The sequence below is a fragment of the Lissotriton vulgaris genome, chromosome 4_1 (genome assembly GCF_964263255.1).
Source record: "Lissotriton vulgaris chromosome 4_1, aLisVul1.2, whole genome shotgun sequence".
NCBI lineage: Eukaryota > Metazoa > Chordata > Amphibia > Caudata > Salamandridae > Lissotriton > Lissotriton vulgaris.
In genome coordinates, this window is record NC_141691.1 from 1,401,925,980 (window position 1) to 1,401,947,309 (window position 21,330).

The 21,330-nt window shown below is 47.0% G+C and overlaps 1 protein-coding gene across 1 annotated transcript in view; it reads right to left on the minus strand.

Annotated features, from left to right (window-relative positions):
* The window catches only part of OSBPL1A (oxysterol binding protein like 1A), a 2,145,795-nt gene that overhangs the window by 1,955,157 nt on the left and 169,308 nt on the right, over positions 1-21,330 (minus strand). The window contains exon 4 of the mRNA XM_086965647.1: positions 10,782-10,856. Within this exon, the coding sequence (XP_086821773.1) occupies positions 10,782-10,856 (75 nt within the window). The remainder of the gene's footprint in view (positions 1-10,781; positions 10,857-21,330) is intronic.

The window sequence follows — 21,330 nt, forward strand, 5'->3', positions numbered from 1 at the left end:
CTTCATGACCTCCTTCATGGCTGATCTGAAGACAGAGATCGGATCCCTCAGAACGGAGGTCCACACCTGCGTTAAGGAACTGCGCAGGGAAGTCACTGACCTCGGCGATCGAGTCGACGGCCTGGAGAAAACGGTCGACTCCCGCACCGAGGACCTGGAGCAGATCTGGCGGAGAGTGGCGACTCTTGAGGAACAACACATCCAGCTCCAGATCAAGCAGGAGGATTTGGAAAACAGGGGGCGACGCAACAACCTCCGCATACGGGGTGTGCCACTTGGAGAAGAAGGGACTAATACCATGGCCTACGTGGCCCTGCTCTTGCAGGCGGTGTGGGGCGAGGAGGACGCCCCCCCGCCGCGCCTTGACCGTGCACACCGGGTCTTCGGAGCGGGAGGGAAAGCGGGCCTTCTGCCCGACATCGTCACTAGACTCCACTACTTTACTGAGAAGGAGGCCATCTTGAAGGCAGCTAGGGACAACCCGGACTTGCAGTACGAGGGCCACAAGATCCAGATCTTTCAGGACTTAGCCCCCACGACGCTCCATAGAAGGAAGGTCTTCCGTCCGATCACCGAGAGGCTCCGGGCCCTCAACGTCTCCTACCAGTGGGGCCATCCTTTTGCTCTCATCTTCAAGTGGGAGGGCAAGCGTAGGGCTCTCCGATCCTACCGAGAGGCGGCACACCTGCTAGGCATGCCGGAGTCCCCGGACCACAGCCCGGCTCGCCCCTCCCGCCCGGAGAGGGCCCCCCGCGCCCGGATTGGTCCACTGTGCGTCCCCGCCGAAGGTCTCCCCCGGTGGACGCGCTCTCTACTTCCCAGACCAAGCAGGACATCATAGCACACATTCGCTCCCTCGAGGGCGATCGCGAGGAGCAGGCCTCCCAGCTCCTCGCTTCTGGCTCGGAGGGTGGGGATCGCCCCTCAACGCCGGACGGACGCTGATCACTGCTGTTGTACCTCGAACTACCCTGAGCACACGCTCACCAACTGGGCGCCTGGCCTTGCCCTCATCTACCACGGTGGCCTGACCCCACTGTTCTACACATGGCCAACACCCTTCGCCTTTTCCAGACCGAGCACCACACTGCTGAGCCCCAGCGCCCTGTAGGCGCCTGCTCGGGCTGACTGGACCCTATGACCCGGTGCACCCCCCGAACTACTTTGAGGCAGCGGGGTGGACGGGCTCTGAGACGACTTGTCCACGCACTACTTTTCCGGATCTCCGCTACCTCCCTTTGTCCCGTAGGAAGTGACATTCCTGAGTTCGTCCAAACCCTTGGGTAGAGGATGTCCGGTACCAGGGACACTGTATTTTGGGCCCGTTGGCCTGTTGTGATTCTGTTTCTATTCTGTGCCTTCTCTTCTTTCCTCCTCTCCTCTCTTCCTACTTCCCCCTCACACGTCCTTCACTTCCTGTTCTTTCCCCGCGCTTGCGAAGGGGTGGCATGGTGGGTCCTGCGGGGGTTGCTGCGCGGGCGCTGTGTTGACGCTTCTGCTGCCCCGCTTGCGGGAGGGTTCGCTAGGCCGGGACTTGCGCGACTTCCACCTGCCTTAGCGCTATGACAGCAAACCTCCCTACTCCCTTGAAGGTCCTCTCCCTCAACGTCAAGGGGCTCAACTCTCCCAATAAGCGAAGGCAGATATGGCGCTACCTCCTGCACCACTCCCCTGACATTGTACTCCTCCAGGAGACACACCTCCTCAGAGGGGACACCACACGCATGGCGCACCCTAGATATCCCACACAGTTCTGGGCATCCTCTGACACCAAGACAGCGGGGGTGGCAATCCTCTGTAGGGCTGGAATTAGGCGGGGACCCGTGAAGCCCTTCAAAAGCACTGACGGGCGCTTCCTCCGAACCACGGTACAGATAGGCTGTGCACAGCTCACTCTGGGGTGTGTGTATGCTCCCAACCAGTCGCAGGACAAATATCTCCAGGCACTATTGCGGGAACATTTCCCAACGGGCGGCGCTGCTACAATCTTGGGCGGCGACTTCAATCTTGTTTGGGACCCCGAGCTGGACCGCGCGGGCGGCCCCCTTAACGGCGCAGGGGCGATGTCTTCTACCCTCAAGACGCAGATCACGGACCTGGGTCTTGTAGACGTGTGGCGCTATCACAATCCAGGGTCCCGAGACTACTCCTTCTACTCACACTCCCATCGGACGTACTCCCGTATCGACTATCTGTTTGCCTCCCTTGAACTGGCCCGAGACTCCTTGGCTGCCGCTATATCTGACATCTCTCTGTCGGACCACGCCCACGTGGAGCTGTTATTGCAGGACCCTCAGACTCGTGCCCCTCGCGAACGTCGGTGGGTGCTTCCGCCGAGTGTCCTTCGCGACCCGGACGACGTCGCCAGCATCCGTGACGCCATAGACTCGTATTTCACCGTTAATGACACCCCTGACCTGCCCTTCCACACGGTGTGGGACGCCTTTAAGGCCACCATTCGGGGCCACATCACCTCCTTGGCGGCGGCGCGAAGGAAGGAAGCGTTCAAGTTGGAAACCGACTTGGCCAGTGAGATCAAGCTGGCGGAGACCCGAGATCGGGACGCCCCCAGTCGGGCGACGAAGCGAGCCCTTGCCAATCTCAGGGGGCAACTCCGCGCACTACGCATTAACAAGGCAGAATTCTCCCTGCTGGCGCTCAAGCAGCGGTATTATGAGGGGGGGGACAAGGTAGGTCGCCTGCTAGCAGGCAGACTGCGGGCGCGCGCCGCTAGGGCCCACATTGCTAATGTCAAGCGACCGGATGGCACCCGAGTCACTTCTGAAAGGGCCAAGCAGGCTGCGTTTGTTGATTACTACTCCTCTCTTTATGCTGAGGAGCCCACCTCTGCGGAGGCACGGGAGGCCGTCCTCGCGAACTTTGGGGGCTCCCCGCTGTCCCCAGCATGTGCAGCCTCACTGGAGGAACCCCTGCGGGAGGAGGAAGTGACAGAGGCGGTCGGGGACCTCCCCGTGGGGAAAACCCCGGGCCCGGATGGCCTGCCGCTGGCCTTCTATCGCCTGTTCCTGACACAGCTCCGCCCGCATCTGCTGCGCCTCTACAGCTCCTTTTCTGACGCCACTGGCCCATCCCCTGACATGGGCATGGCGGAAATAGCCTTGATCCCCAAACCTGGGAAGGACCCTGATCTGTGTGCCTCCTACCGCCCCATCGCCCTCCTTAACACCGACCTCAAAATATACACCAAGATCCTGGCCAAACGGCTGGATCCGCACATGCCGGGTTTGGTGAACCCGGACCAAGTGGGCTTCATACGAGACCGCCAGGGGGCCGACAATGTTCGCAGGTTGGCGCACCTAGTGGGAAAAGTACATCATTGGAGGATCCCGGCCTGCCTCCTCTCGCTAGACGCGGAAAAAGCCTTTGACCGGGTCGACTGGACCTTTCTGAGGGCGGTCCTCGAGAAGCTAGGTCTTGGCCCCACCATGATCTCCAGGTGCATGGCCCCTTACATCGGGCCACGAGCTAGGATCCGGGTCAACGGCCAACTGACACCGCCGCTCTCGATCCACAGGGGCACGAGGCAGGGATGCCCGCTCTCGCCGCTCCTGTTCGCCCTGGCGGTCGAACCGCTGGCGGAGCTAATTAGGCGTGCTCCTGACATCCATGGCATCCCCCACGGGGGGCGTGCCAACAAGGTAGCGCTCTTCGCGGACGACCTGATCCTTACTCTCACGAACCCTCGAGTCTCTCTCCCTGCGGTGCATGACGCCCTCACGCTGTTCGAGCGGGCATCCGGCCTTAAAATTAACCACACCAAATCTTGGGCGCTCAACCTCACTATCCCCGAGGAGGAAGTCTCCTTCCTGAAGGGGGCCACGCCTTACCGTTGGGCGGATGACCACATCAAATACCTGGGTCTAGACCTCACCCCCCACCTCGACTCATGGTCCTCGAGGAATTGGGCTCTCTGCCGAAAGGAAGTACTGGCGGACCTGCGGAAATGGAAGCCCCTGATGGTTTCCTGGCTGGGGCGACTCAACGCGGTCAAGATGTCAGTCCTCCCCCGCATCCTATATGTCTTCCAGTGTCTCCCCACCCCGATACCGATCCACTGCATTAAGCACCTCCAACGCGACCTCACGTCTTTCATATGGGGGGGCAAACGGCCCCGATTCTCACAAAAAATCCTCATGGAGCCAAGAGACAGGGGCGGCCTCGCCTGCCCGAATCTCCTTCACTACTATTGGGCGGCGCACCTCAGGTTCGTGGTCGAATGGGGTGCACGCGAAAGCGACAAACACTGGTTCCACATGGACCGAGTGGTTACGGGACGCACCATCTGGGACCTGCCGCGGGTGGCGCGCTCCAGAAGTGCATACATGGCGGTCCCCACGAGGACGGTTCTTGAGGTATGGGACAAAGTGGCAGTGTCTAAAGGTCTCACCACGTTCCCTTCTCCGCACACCCCCATTGCAGGCAACCCGCACTTTCCCCCTGCTGCTCAGACCCGGGCGTTCGAGAACTGGACCCAAGGTGACTGTAGGGTTGCAGGAGATCTTTTTCTTGGTGGGTCGCCTAAATCGTGGCCGGACTGCAGGGAAGAATTCAACCTCCCTTGTACCGCCAGCTTACAGTACGCGCAGCTGCGCCACTGGACCACGGGAGACGATATGTACCAGGCTGCTTCCAGGGAGCACACTCCATTTGAGAAGCTGGCACGTTCCCTTGGGGGACTGAAACGACTCATCTCCCAAATTTACAATATCTTGCAGCATCCCTCCGCCCCACCTGCACATCCCTACCAGAGACAGTGGCAGACAGCCACTGGCACTGACATCACGCCGTCTCAATGGTCTAGACTCTGGAACGACATTCCCAAATCCTACCGCAGCATCCCGCAGAGGGAAAACGCATACAAGATGTTAACACAATGGTACTACACCCCCCTGCGGCTCAGCAAAATGTTCCCTGCCTCCTCGCCGCTGTGCTGGAGGTGTGGCACTGCGACTGGCGACTTCATACACATCTGGTGGTCGTGCCCTGCCCTGGCTGTCTTTTGGAAGGAGGTCCTCAGTCACATTAAGGAGGTGTTGGGTTTTCCCCTCCCTGAGGAGGTTTGCACACTACTGCTAGGCGTACGACCCCCCGCACTTAAAGCACTCACGCGCAGCGACTGGATCCTCACCCTCCACATGCTAGGCGCTGCCAAACAACTCATTGCTCTGTACTGGAAGAGGGCCGAGCCACCGCCGATAGCTTCCTGGTTCGTGCGCCTCTGGCAGGTCCTGACCATGGAACTGCTTACGGCTCGGATACAGTCGAGGGGGGTACGATTCAAGGCAGTGTGGGAACCTCTCGTGCGTCACCTGTGCTCCATCAGCTATACCCGCCGCATGCCCCCCAGGCTCCGCGCTCTGCAATTGTTCGAGGACGCCCTCATCCCTGCCGACCCAAGCAGGCTAGGCTCATAGTCGCTCCCCCCCAGCGCTGGTTTGCGTCTTAGGCCTCTTGTAGACGAACGCAGGCACACCTCCCTGGCCCCTCTCCACCCCGCCCCTGCTCTCCCATTTCCGACTTTCGCTCTCTTCTTGCCTTGCCACTCTGGCTTCCGCCCCCCTTTGGGGCAGTTTGGTCCCTGTTGGGCCGTTGAAAATGTGACACCACTGCTCTCCTTTCCATAAGCGCCTCCCCCGTACTGTGGCACATTGCCAGCACACGGCTACTTCTTGCTTTCTGCTCCCTTAAGCCACGCGGCCGGCCCTCCCGGGGGTTGTAGGCAGGGCGCTGTGTTGAAAACTCCACCTCCCCTGGTTACCTGCTCCTATTACCGATCTTTCTCTGCGCGGCCGGCCCCGATGAGAGGTTGTAGGCTTATCGCTGTGTTCACAATAAAAACAGATTTGAACAAAAAAAAAAAAAAAAAGGTCGAGATCAGTGGTCCTCATGCTTAGGAACTGGATGTATACCAAATATGAAATGTGCTAGCGCCAGTGCTCAGGAATTCCCATCAACTATAAGATGTAACACCTTTAAACGCTTTTCTGAAAAGTTTTAATGAAACAATGCAATTTTTTCTTCATCTGCCTCTTTTAGGTTTGTCGCCACTTTGTCTCCCTGATAGAAAGCCCAGCTTCACCCGCCAAACACTTAAATAAAAAGTTTAAAAGTGCCAGACAAGTCTGGTGGAAGACTATCTTAATGCTCTACATTGCAGATAATGGAAGTAAATACACAAATCATGTATCATAACCGATTTGGTAGATCTCATGCAATTAGAAAATAAAATTATGTCTAAACTAGTTTTAATTCAAAAACTTTTTTTACTGCCTGTGTCGAAAACACTACTTAATGAATTTTGATCCATGTCCTCTTACAAATTAAGTTTATTTTTGCTTAGCTGCTATGCTATGATTAACATGTATTAGCTGTGCCTACTCTTTAATTTACACATTGTTAGACCTGGCATCTTTTGGCATGGTTTCCCAAGTTTTTACTTTCTGACCTTCTATTTGTGACTTCGTTTTTGCTGGCTTTAGGAGTCTGGGAACTTTACTGCTGCTGACCAGTGATAAAGTGCTTGTGCTCTTATCTAAAATGTGATAATTAGTTTATTAATTATTGGTATATTTGATTGACTTATCAAGTCCCTAGTAAAGTGGCATACCATATACCCAGGGCCTGTAATCCAAATGCTTCTTGTGGGGCTGCAGCACTGAGTGTGGCACTCACAGAAGTAGCCTTTCAAACTTGACTCAGGCCTGCCACTGGAGGGCTTGTGGGCGCAGCTTACTTCCGCCTAGACTTGGCATTTCCAACTACTTGCCAAGCCTTAAAATCCCCTTTTATTACATATCAGTCATCACTAACGTAGGTCCTACGTAGCCCTAAGGGCAGGCTGATGTGTACGTAAAAGATTAGACATGTACCTTTTTGTTAAACATATCCTGGTGTCACATGGCTGAGTTCCTCTGGAAAGAAACACTGCCATTTTGCATGCACTCCTTTCTTAAGATGCCTTCTTTCCTACATGACGTTTGACACACATTTGCTTGTGTGACAGTGCAGGATTAATTTCTCTGAAGCCACATTGCTTACATTCCACTTTGCAGGCACACTATCACAACACCGTGAATGAATGAATGAATGAATGAATGAATGAATGAATGAATGAATGAATGAATGAATGAAGCAGGATTTGTATCGCGCAACTTAGCCCCAGAGGGCGTCAAGGCGCCTAACCAAATGAACTCGTATGGTCAGAGAGCATGATTAATGGTAGGCCTTGATGAAACACCACGTCTTTAAAGCCTTCTTAAAAAGAACCATGTTGGGTTGGGATTTAATCTCAGAGGGGAGGGCATTCCATAAATTAGGGGCCACAGATGAAAAAGCTCTTCCGCCCCATCTGACCTTGTTTGTCCGAGGGACGGTAAGAAGGTTCTTGTTGGCAGATCGAAGATTTCTGCTAGGGGTGTAGGGACTCAAAAAGGGAGCTTATGGCCTCAGAGTTGCTGCCGGATAGAGCACTGAAAACTAGGCATAGGATTTTAAAAGAGACTCTAGACTGGATAGGGAGCCAGTGGAGACTCTTCCTTGCAAGAGAAACAGAAGCGGTGTTAGGGATCCCTAGCACGAATCTGGCAGCCGCATTCTGAATGGTCTGGAGGCGTTGGATGAGGCCTTTATTGATGCCTGCATAAAGGGCGTTACAATAGTCCAGCCGTGATGTAACTAAGGCTACCACAGTCTGTTTGCGAGCTTGAGGAGACAGATAGTGGGCGATTTTTCTAAGTATATTGATCACTCCCCAACAGGTGGAAACAGTTCTATTAACCTGTAGTGACATGTCTAAAGAGGTGTCAAAAATCACGCCAAGATTCCGGGCGGAATTTGACGGTACAGGACATGCTCCGAGAGAAGGAGGCCACCATTCATTGGACCAGCTGTTTTGATCTTTTCCGAAGATCAGGACCTCTGTTTTCTCTCCGTTCAGCTTCAGGGCGTTTTGAATCATCCAATCGGAGACAGCTTGCATGCAATTCCTGAAGCTGAACGCGGAGGTACTCACCGAGTGGGAGAGGGACACCATGATCTGGGTGTCATCGGCGTATGACACCACCTCCATCCCCTGAGCTCTTACTAGTCTAGCAAGTGGGGCCACATAAATGTTAAAGAGGGTGAACATTAGTGCAAGGCCTAAACGTACACTGTGCAAATGTTGTTGTTTATTACTTGTCCGTATGGCAACATAGCTTTCACAGGAGGATAAACAATGACAGCCTGGCTGAGGCCTTGAAATGGATGCTGTTAATATACATATGCATGCGCATTTCCGTGTTCAAATCAGAGTCTCAGCCCAACTGATTCCTGTTTTCCCTCTGCGAGGAGGGATGTTCAGCTTGTGACCAAGATGGGGACCTGAACGCATTCACCCACAGGTAATGAGGAGGTCGATCATCCAGTAAGATATTTTGGCAGATCACCCACCCTAGGCAACCAGGTTAGGGAGCACATAGGATCAGTATACTGTACACAGTACTTATAAGCCAGCATATATACACACACTGCTTTGGCACAACGGTGGAATTGTTAATCTTTTTCACTGTCCTCATATGGCTAATCACGCATCTGCTTCTATTAACCATTGGAGCGTATAATTTTACACAAGAATCCCAATGGTATAATAAATACTGAATTGCCCCTTTGCTTATTTCTTGTGCATCTCTCTGGGTATGCATGAGTGACTGAGCAAAAAGGTTATAAATCGGTTACCAAGTTTCCTTCGAGAATCAGGGTTGTCATGTTCAGAGGTTGCCCAATCCATTGGTTACCTTCTAAGGTTTTGGGGGTACTTACAGTGGCACTGCAAGGTAGCAGGACTAAAGGGCAACGTATTTTGAGGGTGTGCACTAAATCAGTCCGTCACTATCGAAACGTTTATGTTGTCCAACAAATGCACAGTTTCTACTGAGGAAGTAGAAGCCATAAGGTACTGGTAGAGACAACTAATGCGAGGCCCGCTCGTCTCATAGGTTAACATTGGGAATTCCTTAAATATCCTTTTTAAGTATGATTTGGGATTGCAGAGGAGTAGCTGCTTTATGTTTTATATCAGTAGACTGGTAATGACAAAACCTTTTCAGTGGTAAACTTGGATCTAGTATTACTAATCTAGAAATGCCACTTTTAGAAAGCGTACATTTCTATGCTCTTAGGTCTCTTGTGTGCCTTACAGCCTATCACCAATACTCGTCTTGGGGTGACAATTACATTTTGGCATTCCCTCTAGAAAGCCACAAGTAAAGGACACTCAGCTGCATTCATCTACATACTGATGGATCTTCCTGGGCAAGAAGGACTGGAGGAGCTGACACGTATACCTGGATAGACATTAGCCTGGCCTCACACAAAACACTGATTTACCCCCAACAGATAGGCTGGCAGACAGAGCTGGGCTGAAAGGAGAATTGCGCACCATAAAGAATTTGCTTTAAAGTCACCTCCACTTCAAGGACACATTTGGGTATAAGTATTGGGTCAATAACTCCCTCTCACTAGTTCACTTTGGGGACCTAAGGAGACTGTCAAGAAGAGGAGCTATGCTACAGGAGGGACTGCCACTTTGCTAACTGCTTTGCTGTGTTGACCTGCTGCCTGCTGGGCTACAGGAGGGACAGCCATTTTGCTACCTGCTGTGTTGGTCCTGTGCCTCAGACCTGGGTGGTGAGAAGGACCGGACCAGTTCTTTACAACCTAAGTAACTCCAATGGAATATTGGTTTGTACGTGGTTCAGGAAGATTTAATTTGCACAAAATACCGCTGCTATGCTCTGCTAATCCGGAGTCTGACTTGCCCTCAACCAGTCTTGGGCATCGCAGAGTGTCAGAAGCCACTTTTGGGCATCCACAAGCATCAGCCCGGTGCACTGTTCAAGAACTGACATGTCTGCCTGCTCGACCCCAGATCATTGTGTTTGTAGACTCCTCTGAAGCCGCAGTGCTCAAATGCAGTCCAGCAAAAACATGGCGTACAGAGTAAGCATCAATGAAAGACGGGAGCCTGCCCTCCATGACTCCAATCACCGCATCATGTCCAGCAAGGGGAGACTCCAGCAATGCAGGATCCGACCCCGAGGTCGATGGCACCGCTGCAATCGCCGGAGAAAGGTATCGTGCAATTTGGGGCTTACTAGGAACCTATCGCTCACCAGTGCTATTGCAGGCAGCCACAAACATAGCAAGTAGATCAGTCTCCCGCAAACCTGACATTGCATTTTATCTGTAATAACTTTGCATGCATTGGTTTATACTGACCCGGGGAGAAAATCTGTTCCCAATCCACGTTGTGGATTGCTATCATTTCCGCAGCGTGACCACGGAAAGGGCAAAGGCTCTTTCAGCATTGTAGATTCTTGAAGTATTCGTAACCTGAGATGCTTTAAGTGGATTTTTTATATTGTTTTATAGAGTAAAATAGATACTATTTTCATACCTCATAGTGGTCTTTTTTGTGGTGTTCTCACTGTGTTACTGTATCAAAGTATGCACAGCTGCTTTTCACATTGCCTCTTGTGTTAAGCATGACTGCTCTGTGCCATGCTTCCAGAGGGTGAGCACCAGCTGATTTAAATGTGTGACTGACTTACCCGGACTAGAACTGCTGTCCCTACTTGGACAGGGTGCATACCTCTGCCAACTAGAGACCCGATTTCTAACACGGTTTCAGCAATATAGACCACATTCACTTCAATGATCCAGCTCATACATAAAGAAAAAGAAGACTTTTAAACATTAGCTGAAGAATAAGGCTTTGTTACCTTTCGGCCGGTGAAGGCCGCACGATGCAGTGGAGTATCTCCCATGTCATTTATCACGTTTACTTCAGCACCAGCCTACCAAGACAAAAGAGGCACAATAATATAAGTTTTACTACTGATAGCACTCATATCAATTAATAAAGCACATTTTCTTGCAGTAACCACAGTTCGACTGTTGTGAACCTCTCTCGATTTCAACTGTCTAATTTGGTTAGATCTAAAAATTATGGATCGGGAGCAACAGGGACATTGTGTCACACATTTCTGCAGTCCTCCCCTTCAGATTTTAGAAACACTGCTAGTAAAGTAAGTGTACAATTGAGATAATTACAATTTAGCATACTAATTATTTAAATCATCTCAAACTCATAAGAACATTTGGATACTGTAAGACAAACAACTGCCGTTGGCCCTGGGGAGGGGGGTAGACCATCTTGATCAATCACATAAATAACTAGACTTATCCAATCTAATAACCTAACTATCAAACCACAACAGTGAATAAAGATATTGATTATGAAAAGCATTTGATTAGGTGGGCAAATATTTACTCTTCACATTGGTTTGAGTATTGACTAACAAAAGGTTCACCCTTTGCATTAGTATACTCTCTCTACTAATCAACCATTATTTAAGTTGAAACATATCCTTTATATTTTCCTGAAATACATGACAAAATTTGAACTCTATCTAAACGTAACAAAGACTTTATGACAGAGTGGTTTCATATGCTAACCTGGTCAAATGAATTGGTCTCCTGTTGTACCTCATAGACAAGAATCTTACAATGTTGTGTTTCCAGATACAAGTTTAATCATTTACCGAAGCAATGAATTCCTTGGTTTTGTCAGGCTTATTTGCTCTGGGTTGGTTGAGGAGAATTTAAATATAATTATTCTGCAAGCATTTTAAGAAGCAGTCATTCTTTAACAGCCAAGCTGCTTTAGTTCATAGTTCTGTATGAATGAATTACCTTCCGGATTAGGAAATTGCAATTTTGGGAAATTCTAAAAACTGGAGGGCACATGTTTTACTGCACAGTATACTGTATGCCAACAAGATCTTTTCTGCAATAAATGTTAGGAACATGAAATCTGGGCAGGTTATTTAGCCAATAATGTTAAATTGCCTACTGTTAGTACTTGGTGAAGAATTAATGAAGGTGATAAAGGTTTTAATTTGTAAAACGTAAGACATTCACTTACAGGATTTACTTCTTTCACATCTGTATACCCATCAGTACATGCCTGCAATGACCATAAGCTGCTATCCCAGAGCAGGTGACAGAAGAGCTATACATTCACAAGGCTACACTAGACACATAGTGATATATCTGTTTAAGAATATCAAGATAGAGTCAAACATATGGGGGATATACTTGCATATAGCGAGCTACACTGACAATGGGGGGTTTTGTTGTATTGCAGCTGCATTTATATAGAGCATCATACTGGACAAAGAGCTGAAGGTCTTTTGCAGGCAGGTAGCACACTAGTCTGTACGTTGTGCTCTGATGGACAGATGTGTATTTGTAGTGCAACCAATCTTTTTTTTAAAAATCTTTGGAGAAGGAAGAAGAAAGGCAATCACTACCAGATTCATTATTTCACCCTTGCTGAGGTCCTGAGGCCATATGGCTGTATGCTGGTAGCTTTTACATTCTCCATGGTTCAGTATCGCAATTTTAGATGAGCTCAGGTTCAAGTTATTCCTCAGGATTCTTTGGTTAATAGCTCAAAGGCAGCTGTCTTGTCCAGAGGTGTGTAGGGCAAATGATTGTCCAGCTTTAGGGTGATAATTGTGACATTGGTGTCGCTGTAGCACATTCAGGTGAAGGATTTCATGAAGTCCATAAAATGGCAGAGGAAGGCATTGAAGAAAAGTGGGTAGTTGACTGAGGCCTAAAAGATGCATAAATCAGCTGACAAAACGTGATGTGAAGCTCACTTCATCGGGAAAGTAGAAGGTGATCCGGTTTAAGTTGTCTCCTTGGAACATCACATTCCTTTAGCCTCTGCAGGATGTAGTGATGATGGACTGTATCAAAGACAACACATGAATCCAGCAACGAGAGTGCAGCAACTCAGTTTCTGTTCAGTTTTCTTGCTGCGGAGGGTTCCTACTGGGGTGGTGGCAATTCCAGAGAGTAACATGCTCTTCAGGCTTGAGCAAGAGGGGTAGCTGACCTGCTTACCTGGAACAGCTCCCTGTACTGGGAGAAAGAGCTGGTTGAAGGGGTTGTATGACAGAAACACGCATGCCTTTACATCGAAAATATAAGTTTTTCATAGGTAAGTGTAAAGCTATATATATCCATTATGTATTCGCACTATATTTTGTATAACACCGAGGTAAATTTGTCCTTAATTCAGGGCTTGCTTTTCAAGCCTCATTTCCAACCCGCAATATAATCCCGCCTCGAGCCCACCGCTCGTGGGACTACGGGACTTGCATTCCAAGCCTCGCTTCGAATCACCGGCTCCCATTGGCCAATGCTCTGCTGCCTCCCTCGGGAACAGCTAGGTGCCGAGAGGGTGCAGAGCGTTGCGGGCATAAGATTTCTTCTCCGGACATCTTCTAAAGATAAGTCTTGTGTATGAGATCCTGCCAGATCTCCAAATCCTCCGTATTTGTTTGTTTTTCCTTCCCAATTAGGGTGTGCCATTGTCGCTCCCACCCCCCTCCTGAATCTATGGGGCGTGGTTCACTCTGTGTACAAGTGAGGATTGTTTCACTGTTACGCTCCTTTATTTGTGTGCTTAATCAGAACTCTAAGTCACGGCCAGCAGAGTTACCGGTATTTACACTGTAGCCCTGCTTTTTCGCTCAACACCTCGGGGATTATCTCTCCGTCGCCCTACTATAGGTAGTCAGGTAATAACGGGTAGCCTCTCCTGGCTTCCCGCACGGATGGACTTAACACTGTAAGTCTCCACTTATATATCTGTTGCCCTATCCAACGTGCAACGGATTGCGCTGGACCACACTTCTCAGCGCTAGTTGAGGCCCAGCACCCCGGCTTAGGGCACAACCATTTCTTCGCATCCCATTCATTTCGGCCATGGCCATTGATAGGTTTGCCAGCACGTATCACGCCACCAAGTTGGATTAATTGCCATGAAAAATGATCAATATTGATTGATTTTATGTTTCTTTGTTTTGTTTATTTGTCTGTTTGTCTCACTATTTGTCCACAGACTTCTAGGTTCCTCGTAACAGAGGTAATTCCCCAAACTTACTAGTTTGTACCTTTTATGCACCTTTTTTACACATAGTGCTATTTTTTAACTTTCACCGCCTTTGGCAGGGTGGGCCTTAGCGCGCCCACACCTGTTAAGGTGACACTCGCAAACTGGTCCTGATGAAAGCCCTGTAAATTCACACATACCACGGGCAGAAACATGTTGACCTTCCCCTAACAGGGAAACACCAGTATATTTTATTTGGTTAGTTTTCCCTACACATAGTTAGTTTTTATTATGTCGGGTTGACCAGCCAATAAATTATTTTTTGGTACAACTTTAGACATTTTTAAATACACTTAACTTTTTTTCACTCTTTACCCTCACAAAAACCTGCTCCGCAGTCTCCTGGCGTCGCAGCACACCGGGGAGGTATTCGATCTCTCCCGGTGGACCCGATGGTGAAGCATGTCACCACTAGGGTGAGTGAGGGTTTCCTGAAAAAATCTTGTATTTTTTCTTGAAATTGGTCTGTCCATCTGACCACTTACAATTGGCCTCCTATCTTACGTGCTACAATCATTCCTAACGCTTCTCCGACGGACACTCTTCCTTTGTTTATTTGCTTACTGACTGGGGACTAAGAGTGCCCCGAAACCCTATCTCTCCCTTTGTTGATTGACATCAATGAGAGAGACCTGTGCATTTTTCAAATGGGTGGTGAAAAAATATGAGTATGTTGCTGGAGATGTGAGCCGCCGTGCCACCAATGTACTTACCGGGGAGGGTAAACACCCATTATTCCGCAACTTTCTTTCCGCATACCATCACTCCGCATACTCTCATTACGAAAGTACCATGACTCCGCAATGCCATTATAACGCATGGCATTACATTTTATATACTTTTACCACGCATACATTTACAACGAAATTCGTTGTAAATGCATGAATGGTAAAAGCATGTTTTTTTTTAAATGTTTGGATAAGGTAAGTATGGGTAAAGGGGTATATGTTTTGGGGTACTGAGGTATATGTTTTGGGGTGTTTGGGTATTTTAAGGGTTCAGATATAGTTTTGGGTTATGGGGTACATGGGTAGTTTTAGGGTTTAGGGATAGGTATGGGTTTTGGGGTACAGGGGTATTTTAAGGGTTCAGAGCTAGGTTTGGGTTTTGGGGTACAGGGGTATTTTAAGGGTTCAGGGCTAGGTTTGGGTTTTGGGGTACAGGGGTATTTTAAGGGTTCAGGGCTAGGTTTGGGGTACAGGGGTATTTTTAGGGTTCAGGGCTAGGTTTGGGTTTTGGGGTACAGGGGTATTTTAGGGTTCAGGGGGAAGTTTGGGTTTTGGGGTACAGGGTTATTTTTAGGGTTGAGGACTAGGTTTGGGGGTACAGGGGTATTTTTAGGGTTCAGGGGTAGGTTTTGGGGTACAGGGGCATTTTAAGGGTTCAGGGCTAGGTTTGGGTTTTGGGCTACAGGGGTATTTTAGGGTTCAGTGGTAGGTTTGGGTTTTGGGGTAAAGGGGTATTTTTAGGGTTCAGGGGTAGGTTTGGGTTTTGAGGTACAGGGGTATTTTTAGGGTTTAGGGATAGGTTTGGTTTTGGGGTACAGGGTATATTTATAGGGTTAAGATGGGTTAGTGCTTAAGGTCGTTGGGGTATTTTAAGGAGTAAGGGTGGTTTATGATTATGGGGTGCAGGGGTATTTAAAGGGAGCAGGGTGGGATTAGCACACGATATGAGACATGGCATGAAGGGCGGAACGTACCACACGCCCCCAGCGTTTGTCACGCCCCCAGCACACGCCCACAACATAACACAGACACGGCCCACAAGGGACCACTTTGCAGGCACGGTTCTTTTACCTTTAAATGTATATGGTGGGCGTTTGCATAGCCTATGTCCTTCTGCTGCAACTGCCCTTTCCAACGCTGTATTGGGTGTTGTGATTGGTGCTGTGTTTCCAGAGAATATCCCCGCAAAGGTTTGGGCTCTCTCTTTATTATATTAGTATGGATATGGATATATGTTTAATTGCAGGAAAGGATGACTGCACTCGCGGGTGGGGTTAAATCCAGGACGGATTTATTATGCACAAAGGTAACTAAGATCAAGACGCGTTTTGGCGGTACGCCTTCGTCAGTATCGGGCGGCTGCCGTGACGCTACAAAACATAAACAGTGTTACCTCACACAATCTCACGAGATCTGTCTATCTGAGACACCATTTAAAAGTCAGGCAACATCAATATCGACGTAAAGTAAACAAACATATTACTGACATTGGAGTGGAGTGAATAAAATTCCCCAATTAATATAGCAATGAAATAAATGTGTACATAGCACGGGTATGCTTGGTTCTAGTTTCGGGAGACCAATTAGCTCATTCATTGACATTTCACATGATTTCATTAAGCAAATGCTTATTGGCTCGGTCACTTCCGGTCTGAACCAAAGAACTAATAAAGCCCTCGAATGGGAAAATAAAACACAATATTATATATATATATATATATATATATATATATATATATATATATATATATATAAAAACATAGGTTTCACACCAGTTCTAGTTAGCTGGAAATTTTACTCGCATAAAACCATTGAAATTCCAACGTTATAGTTAGTTGGACTCACTAGAACTTGCGCGCCTGCAATGCACTGCCGATGACGTCACATATTACATCACTCATGACATGGTCAGTGACATCACTCATGACATCACTGATGACACCATCCAGGGAATGTGTGTCTTTCTGAAAAATAAATATGTTTTATTTATGTATATGTAAAGGTTGATGGAAGAATAAATGTTTAAATAAGTGTCTAAATGGATGTTTTTGTAAAACAAATTGATTGGTTAACTGGCTTATTAAGTGTATCTTAGTGAATACATATATTAGCGAGTAATGTTTAAATATTTAAATATATGTATCAGTGTTTCACTTTGTGAATAAGTGGCTGCATGGGTTAGTGAGTAGCTACATGTTTGTGTGTATGGGTTATTAGATGGTTTTTTTAGTATCAGTATGAGTGTCTGTATGGTTTGGTGGGGGTATTACTTAGCACATAGATGCATCAATGACTGACTCACTGTTTGTATGTGTTTTGAAGACAGCATATGTGCAGGACTGTATGGGTGGATGATTGTGTATATGTGTGTGTTAGTGAGTGAATGACTGTCTGACTATTGTTTTTATCAGTAACTACATATGTTTTAAAGTAGTATATGTGAGTATTGATGTATATAAGTGAGTATATGTGAGAGTGAGAGATTGTATGAGTTCCTGTTTAAATAAGTATGTGTTTCTATAAGTGATTGTTTAAGAGAGTAAGTATGTGTAAGTTTCCTTAGAAGTAAGGTGGTAGTGTGTGTCTATAGCTGTATATGCAAATAAATGGATGTTCAATCCTTTATTTGCATGCGTCAGTATGTGTGTGAGTAACTTTTGGATGACTGTCTGTGTGTAACAGGATGTACAGGTGTATCACTACATATGATGAATGAGTATATGTATGAGTGACTATATAGAACTGTTGGTGAATAAGTGGATGTGTATATAGATGGTGGAATTACTGAATTGGTTGTTGTAACTGGTATGTGTATCTCCATTTTTTTGAAAATGTCAGTTTCTATTTTTGAATATGTGTTTCAAGGGTTTCATTACACAGAAAGGAGGTCTGTCACTGTCACAAGGATGGTGTCATCAGTGATGTCATGAGTGATGTCACTGACCATGTCATGAGTGATGTAATATGTGACGTCATCAGCAGTGCATTGCAGGCGCGCAAGTTATAGTGAGTCCAACTAACTATAACGTTGGAATTTCAATGGTTTTATGCGAGTAAAATTTCCAGCTAACTATAACTGGTGTGAAACCTATGGTTTTTCAGTGAATTTCATAGGTTTTTAAATAGCCAATCTCTATAGGTATGAAATGTAATATTTTTTATGATTCATTTTATATTTTATAATTATGTAATACTATTTTTTTAGGTTTATTTTTTTTAATGTTTTTTTTTATTTGTTTGCCCCGGAGCGCTCCCGGGGCGCGTACCGATGCGCTCACCGGTGAGCGTATTGCTACGGCGCACCCCGGGGCGCGTACCGGGGAACGTCCCGTTAGCGCTAATGCCGCAAACAAAAACATCATTGTGACGTTTCGCGTAGACGCGTCCGCGTGATACGCACGGCGTAAGCGCACCCGGAAGCACCCACGCGCATACAAACGCGCTACGTAAGCGCCGCCGGGCGCGCCCCGGGGCGCGTAGCGTAAGCGCGTCGGGTCATGTGACCTGAAAATAACACTTTTCATTGGTTCAGAACAGTTTTGTTTTCCAAATGATGAAAGCCCCCACCTTTTTTCCTCATTTTCACTTATTCTTTGAGTGAGGAAGATCTGCTTTTTTCTTACAGATATGGCTACTGTACTATCTGCAGCTGGAGCATCTGCCCCACCACCACCACCACAAGGACCACCAGACCATTGGTGGTCAAGAAGAGGAGGAGGAAGAGGAGGAAGGGACAAGGCAGTTCCTGCATGAAGACAATCCCCCATACAAACCAAGAGAGCGAGCACTTCATATGGGAGTTTTTCCAAAATCCCAAGGGGTTTTAAAAAATTAAACGCTGCGAAGGTGACTTGTCTCATCTGTAAAGCTGTGCTATCCAGGGGGAACTCTGCTAAAAAATATTCCTTTGGGAATCATACTAGGATACGACACATGCAGAGTTTACACCCTAAAAACTATTCTGCAGCAGAGGTGAGGGAAATCTGCAGTGACCTACCCCAATCATCATCCAGAACCTCTACAACTCAAGAACCCACTCCATCGGGTCCAGAAGCAAGTGAAGTGATTCCAAATATACAAACAAAGTTTGGGGGATACAAAATTGTTTGTATTTATTGTAACAAAACCATTAGTTATGGTGAAAAAAGCATTACACTAATCACTGTTGCTATGGATCACCACAAATGCCCGAGGAAACCATAATTTTTCCTTTTTTGTGTGCTCCAGTTGAGCCATTTTCAATTCTTTTTTTTGTTTCTCCCCATAAAAAATACAAAAAATATATAAACTGTTCAGAAAAGCCCAAAAAAGAAAAAAAGTTCAAAAAAACAATAAAAAAATATAAAACAAAAAGAATAAAAAAAACAGTTTTTAGAACTACCTCCAATTTATAAAAAAAAGGCTTCATTTTTAAAAAAACTCTGTCATTTTTTTCCCCTCATGGTACGCTCCCCGGACCGCTCCATGGTGAGCGTACCGGGCGCTCCCCCCGCAAAAATCGAAAAAAATAATAATTTTGGTTTTTCCCCACGGGGCCCTTTTATAGCCCCCACATCAAACCTATGGGGTCAGGGGGGGGGGGGGGGGTCTACTCTGCCCCCTTATGGTCAATTCCCCCTTTGTTTTTGCCACCTCTTGTGTCTGGAGCTTACCGAGACACAAGATGGCGGCCGCTCCGGACTGTTTCGAATGTTTACAGACACCCGAGAGCCAATCAGCTTTCCGCGCGCAAGTCGCGTAGTGCACCCGGTGCGCTCCCCGGTGCGCGCTTATAGATATATATATTGTTCTGTACACCGTTTGTCTCCAAACTCGCGCGTTCGTGCAACACAGCAAGCAGACTCCGGACACGGACCTCGAGGTGTATAAAAAGGTTTTATTTAGCAGAAAGAGTCACCAACGTTTCGGCTCAGCGGAGCCTTGATCACATGACAGCGTTTGCTTAGTTAGGTACACCTTTTAAAGTGAAAGCGAGTGGTTAACTGAAATCACCTGTGCAAACTCAGTAATAAACATAGAAAACATACTTTGCATCGCATTCAACATTGTATTGCATTTATATGTTTCTTAATAAATGTAAAATACATTTATAACCATATCATATTTACAAGGTTAACAACAGATTAAATAAATTGAATGACTAGAAAAAAGGGGGGGTATTATTGTAAAATACACATATCAATTGATCAAACCCGTTTTAAAAGCCCTATTTACAAATAAATATATATATATTGAACCCCTAATCATTGTATATACATATTTGTAAACATAGTTATCGATTTTACCTCCTAATTCAGGAGCCTCGGTACAATAGTTCAATCCCTATAAAGTGCTGCGTGCTTTCTTTTTAAAGTGCAAATAGTGCTTCAATAAGTGCATCAATATGTGCAAAATTAGCATAGTGCAAATACGCATAATACAGAATACCAAGTTCCTGATCCAGTTCACTTATAAACAGTATATGTTTACAAATAGAACAATTGCTCAAGAGGGGAGAAGTAATTACATCTTTTCTTGCAATATTCCTTACATACTGTCTTATTAAGGCTTCTAATACTTTGCGGGTAAGTTTTCATTTACAAAAGTCAAACAATTCCATGTAAAAACTTCCTGTGTGACTGCAAAATGTTTCTATGTTTAAAATTTTTTTTTCAAGTGCTGGAACGAGTTAAAATAAATAAATCAGGCCCACAAAGGGCCTGAAACCCAAAAACCAAACGAATCCAAAAGTATAAATAAACAAACAACCTAATGGTAAAGAACCTATACATTTCATTATAGTTCAATGGTTCTTGACCTGGTTGCAAAAAACGTGCACAGTGAAAAATAATAATAAATGGACAAGCATTGTGTTCACATAGCAGCATTAATTCTTTCAGTGATGGTTCATAAGGACTGTGACTGCTCGCAGCCCCCACGGGATCTGTCCCGGCCATCTCCCAGCCGGGTGAGTGCCGTGGACATTATCCACGTGGGGGAGAGCACACAGTCCTAATATCTTGAGTCTACTAGAGCAAGCATGTGTGGAGATCTTCAGTCACATTCAACCCATGAGGCACCTTAGTATTAAGCAGGAGGATGTATTTTGTCTCAAGCTTTCTGAGCCTGGTCTCCCTGTCTCCGCCTCTTTTTGTGTTGATGACAGAATCAATAACCCAGTATTTTAGACCACTGTTATTGCTTTGGTGGTGGTCCTTGAAATGGCGCGCAACAGGATACGTGCTGTCCATATTCGTAATCGCTCGCAAATGTTGCAAAATGCGTTTATGGACAGCATTCCTGGTGCTGCCCACATACTGCAGGCCACAAGGACAGCGCAAAACATATATAACGTATTCTGTCTTGCATGTTAGTACTTGGGTTATTACATGTTCCTTCCCTGTGAATCCATCCCTATAGGTTTTGGTGTTTTCACCATGAGTACATGCTTTACAGATTTTACAGTTATAGAACCCCTTATTCCTTTGCCACCACTCAGTTCTTGTAAAGGGATCCGGGTTGGTTTGGACTATATGGTCCCTTAAAGAGGGGGCTTTGCTGTAGGTCAAAGAGATAGTCTTTGGTAGGCTCTCG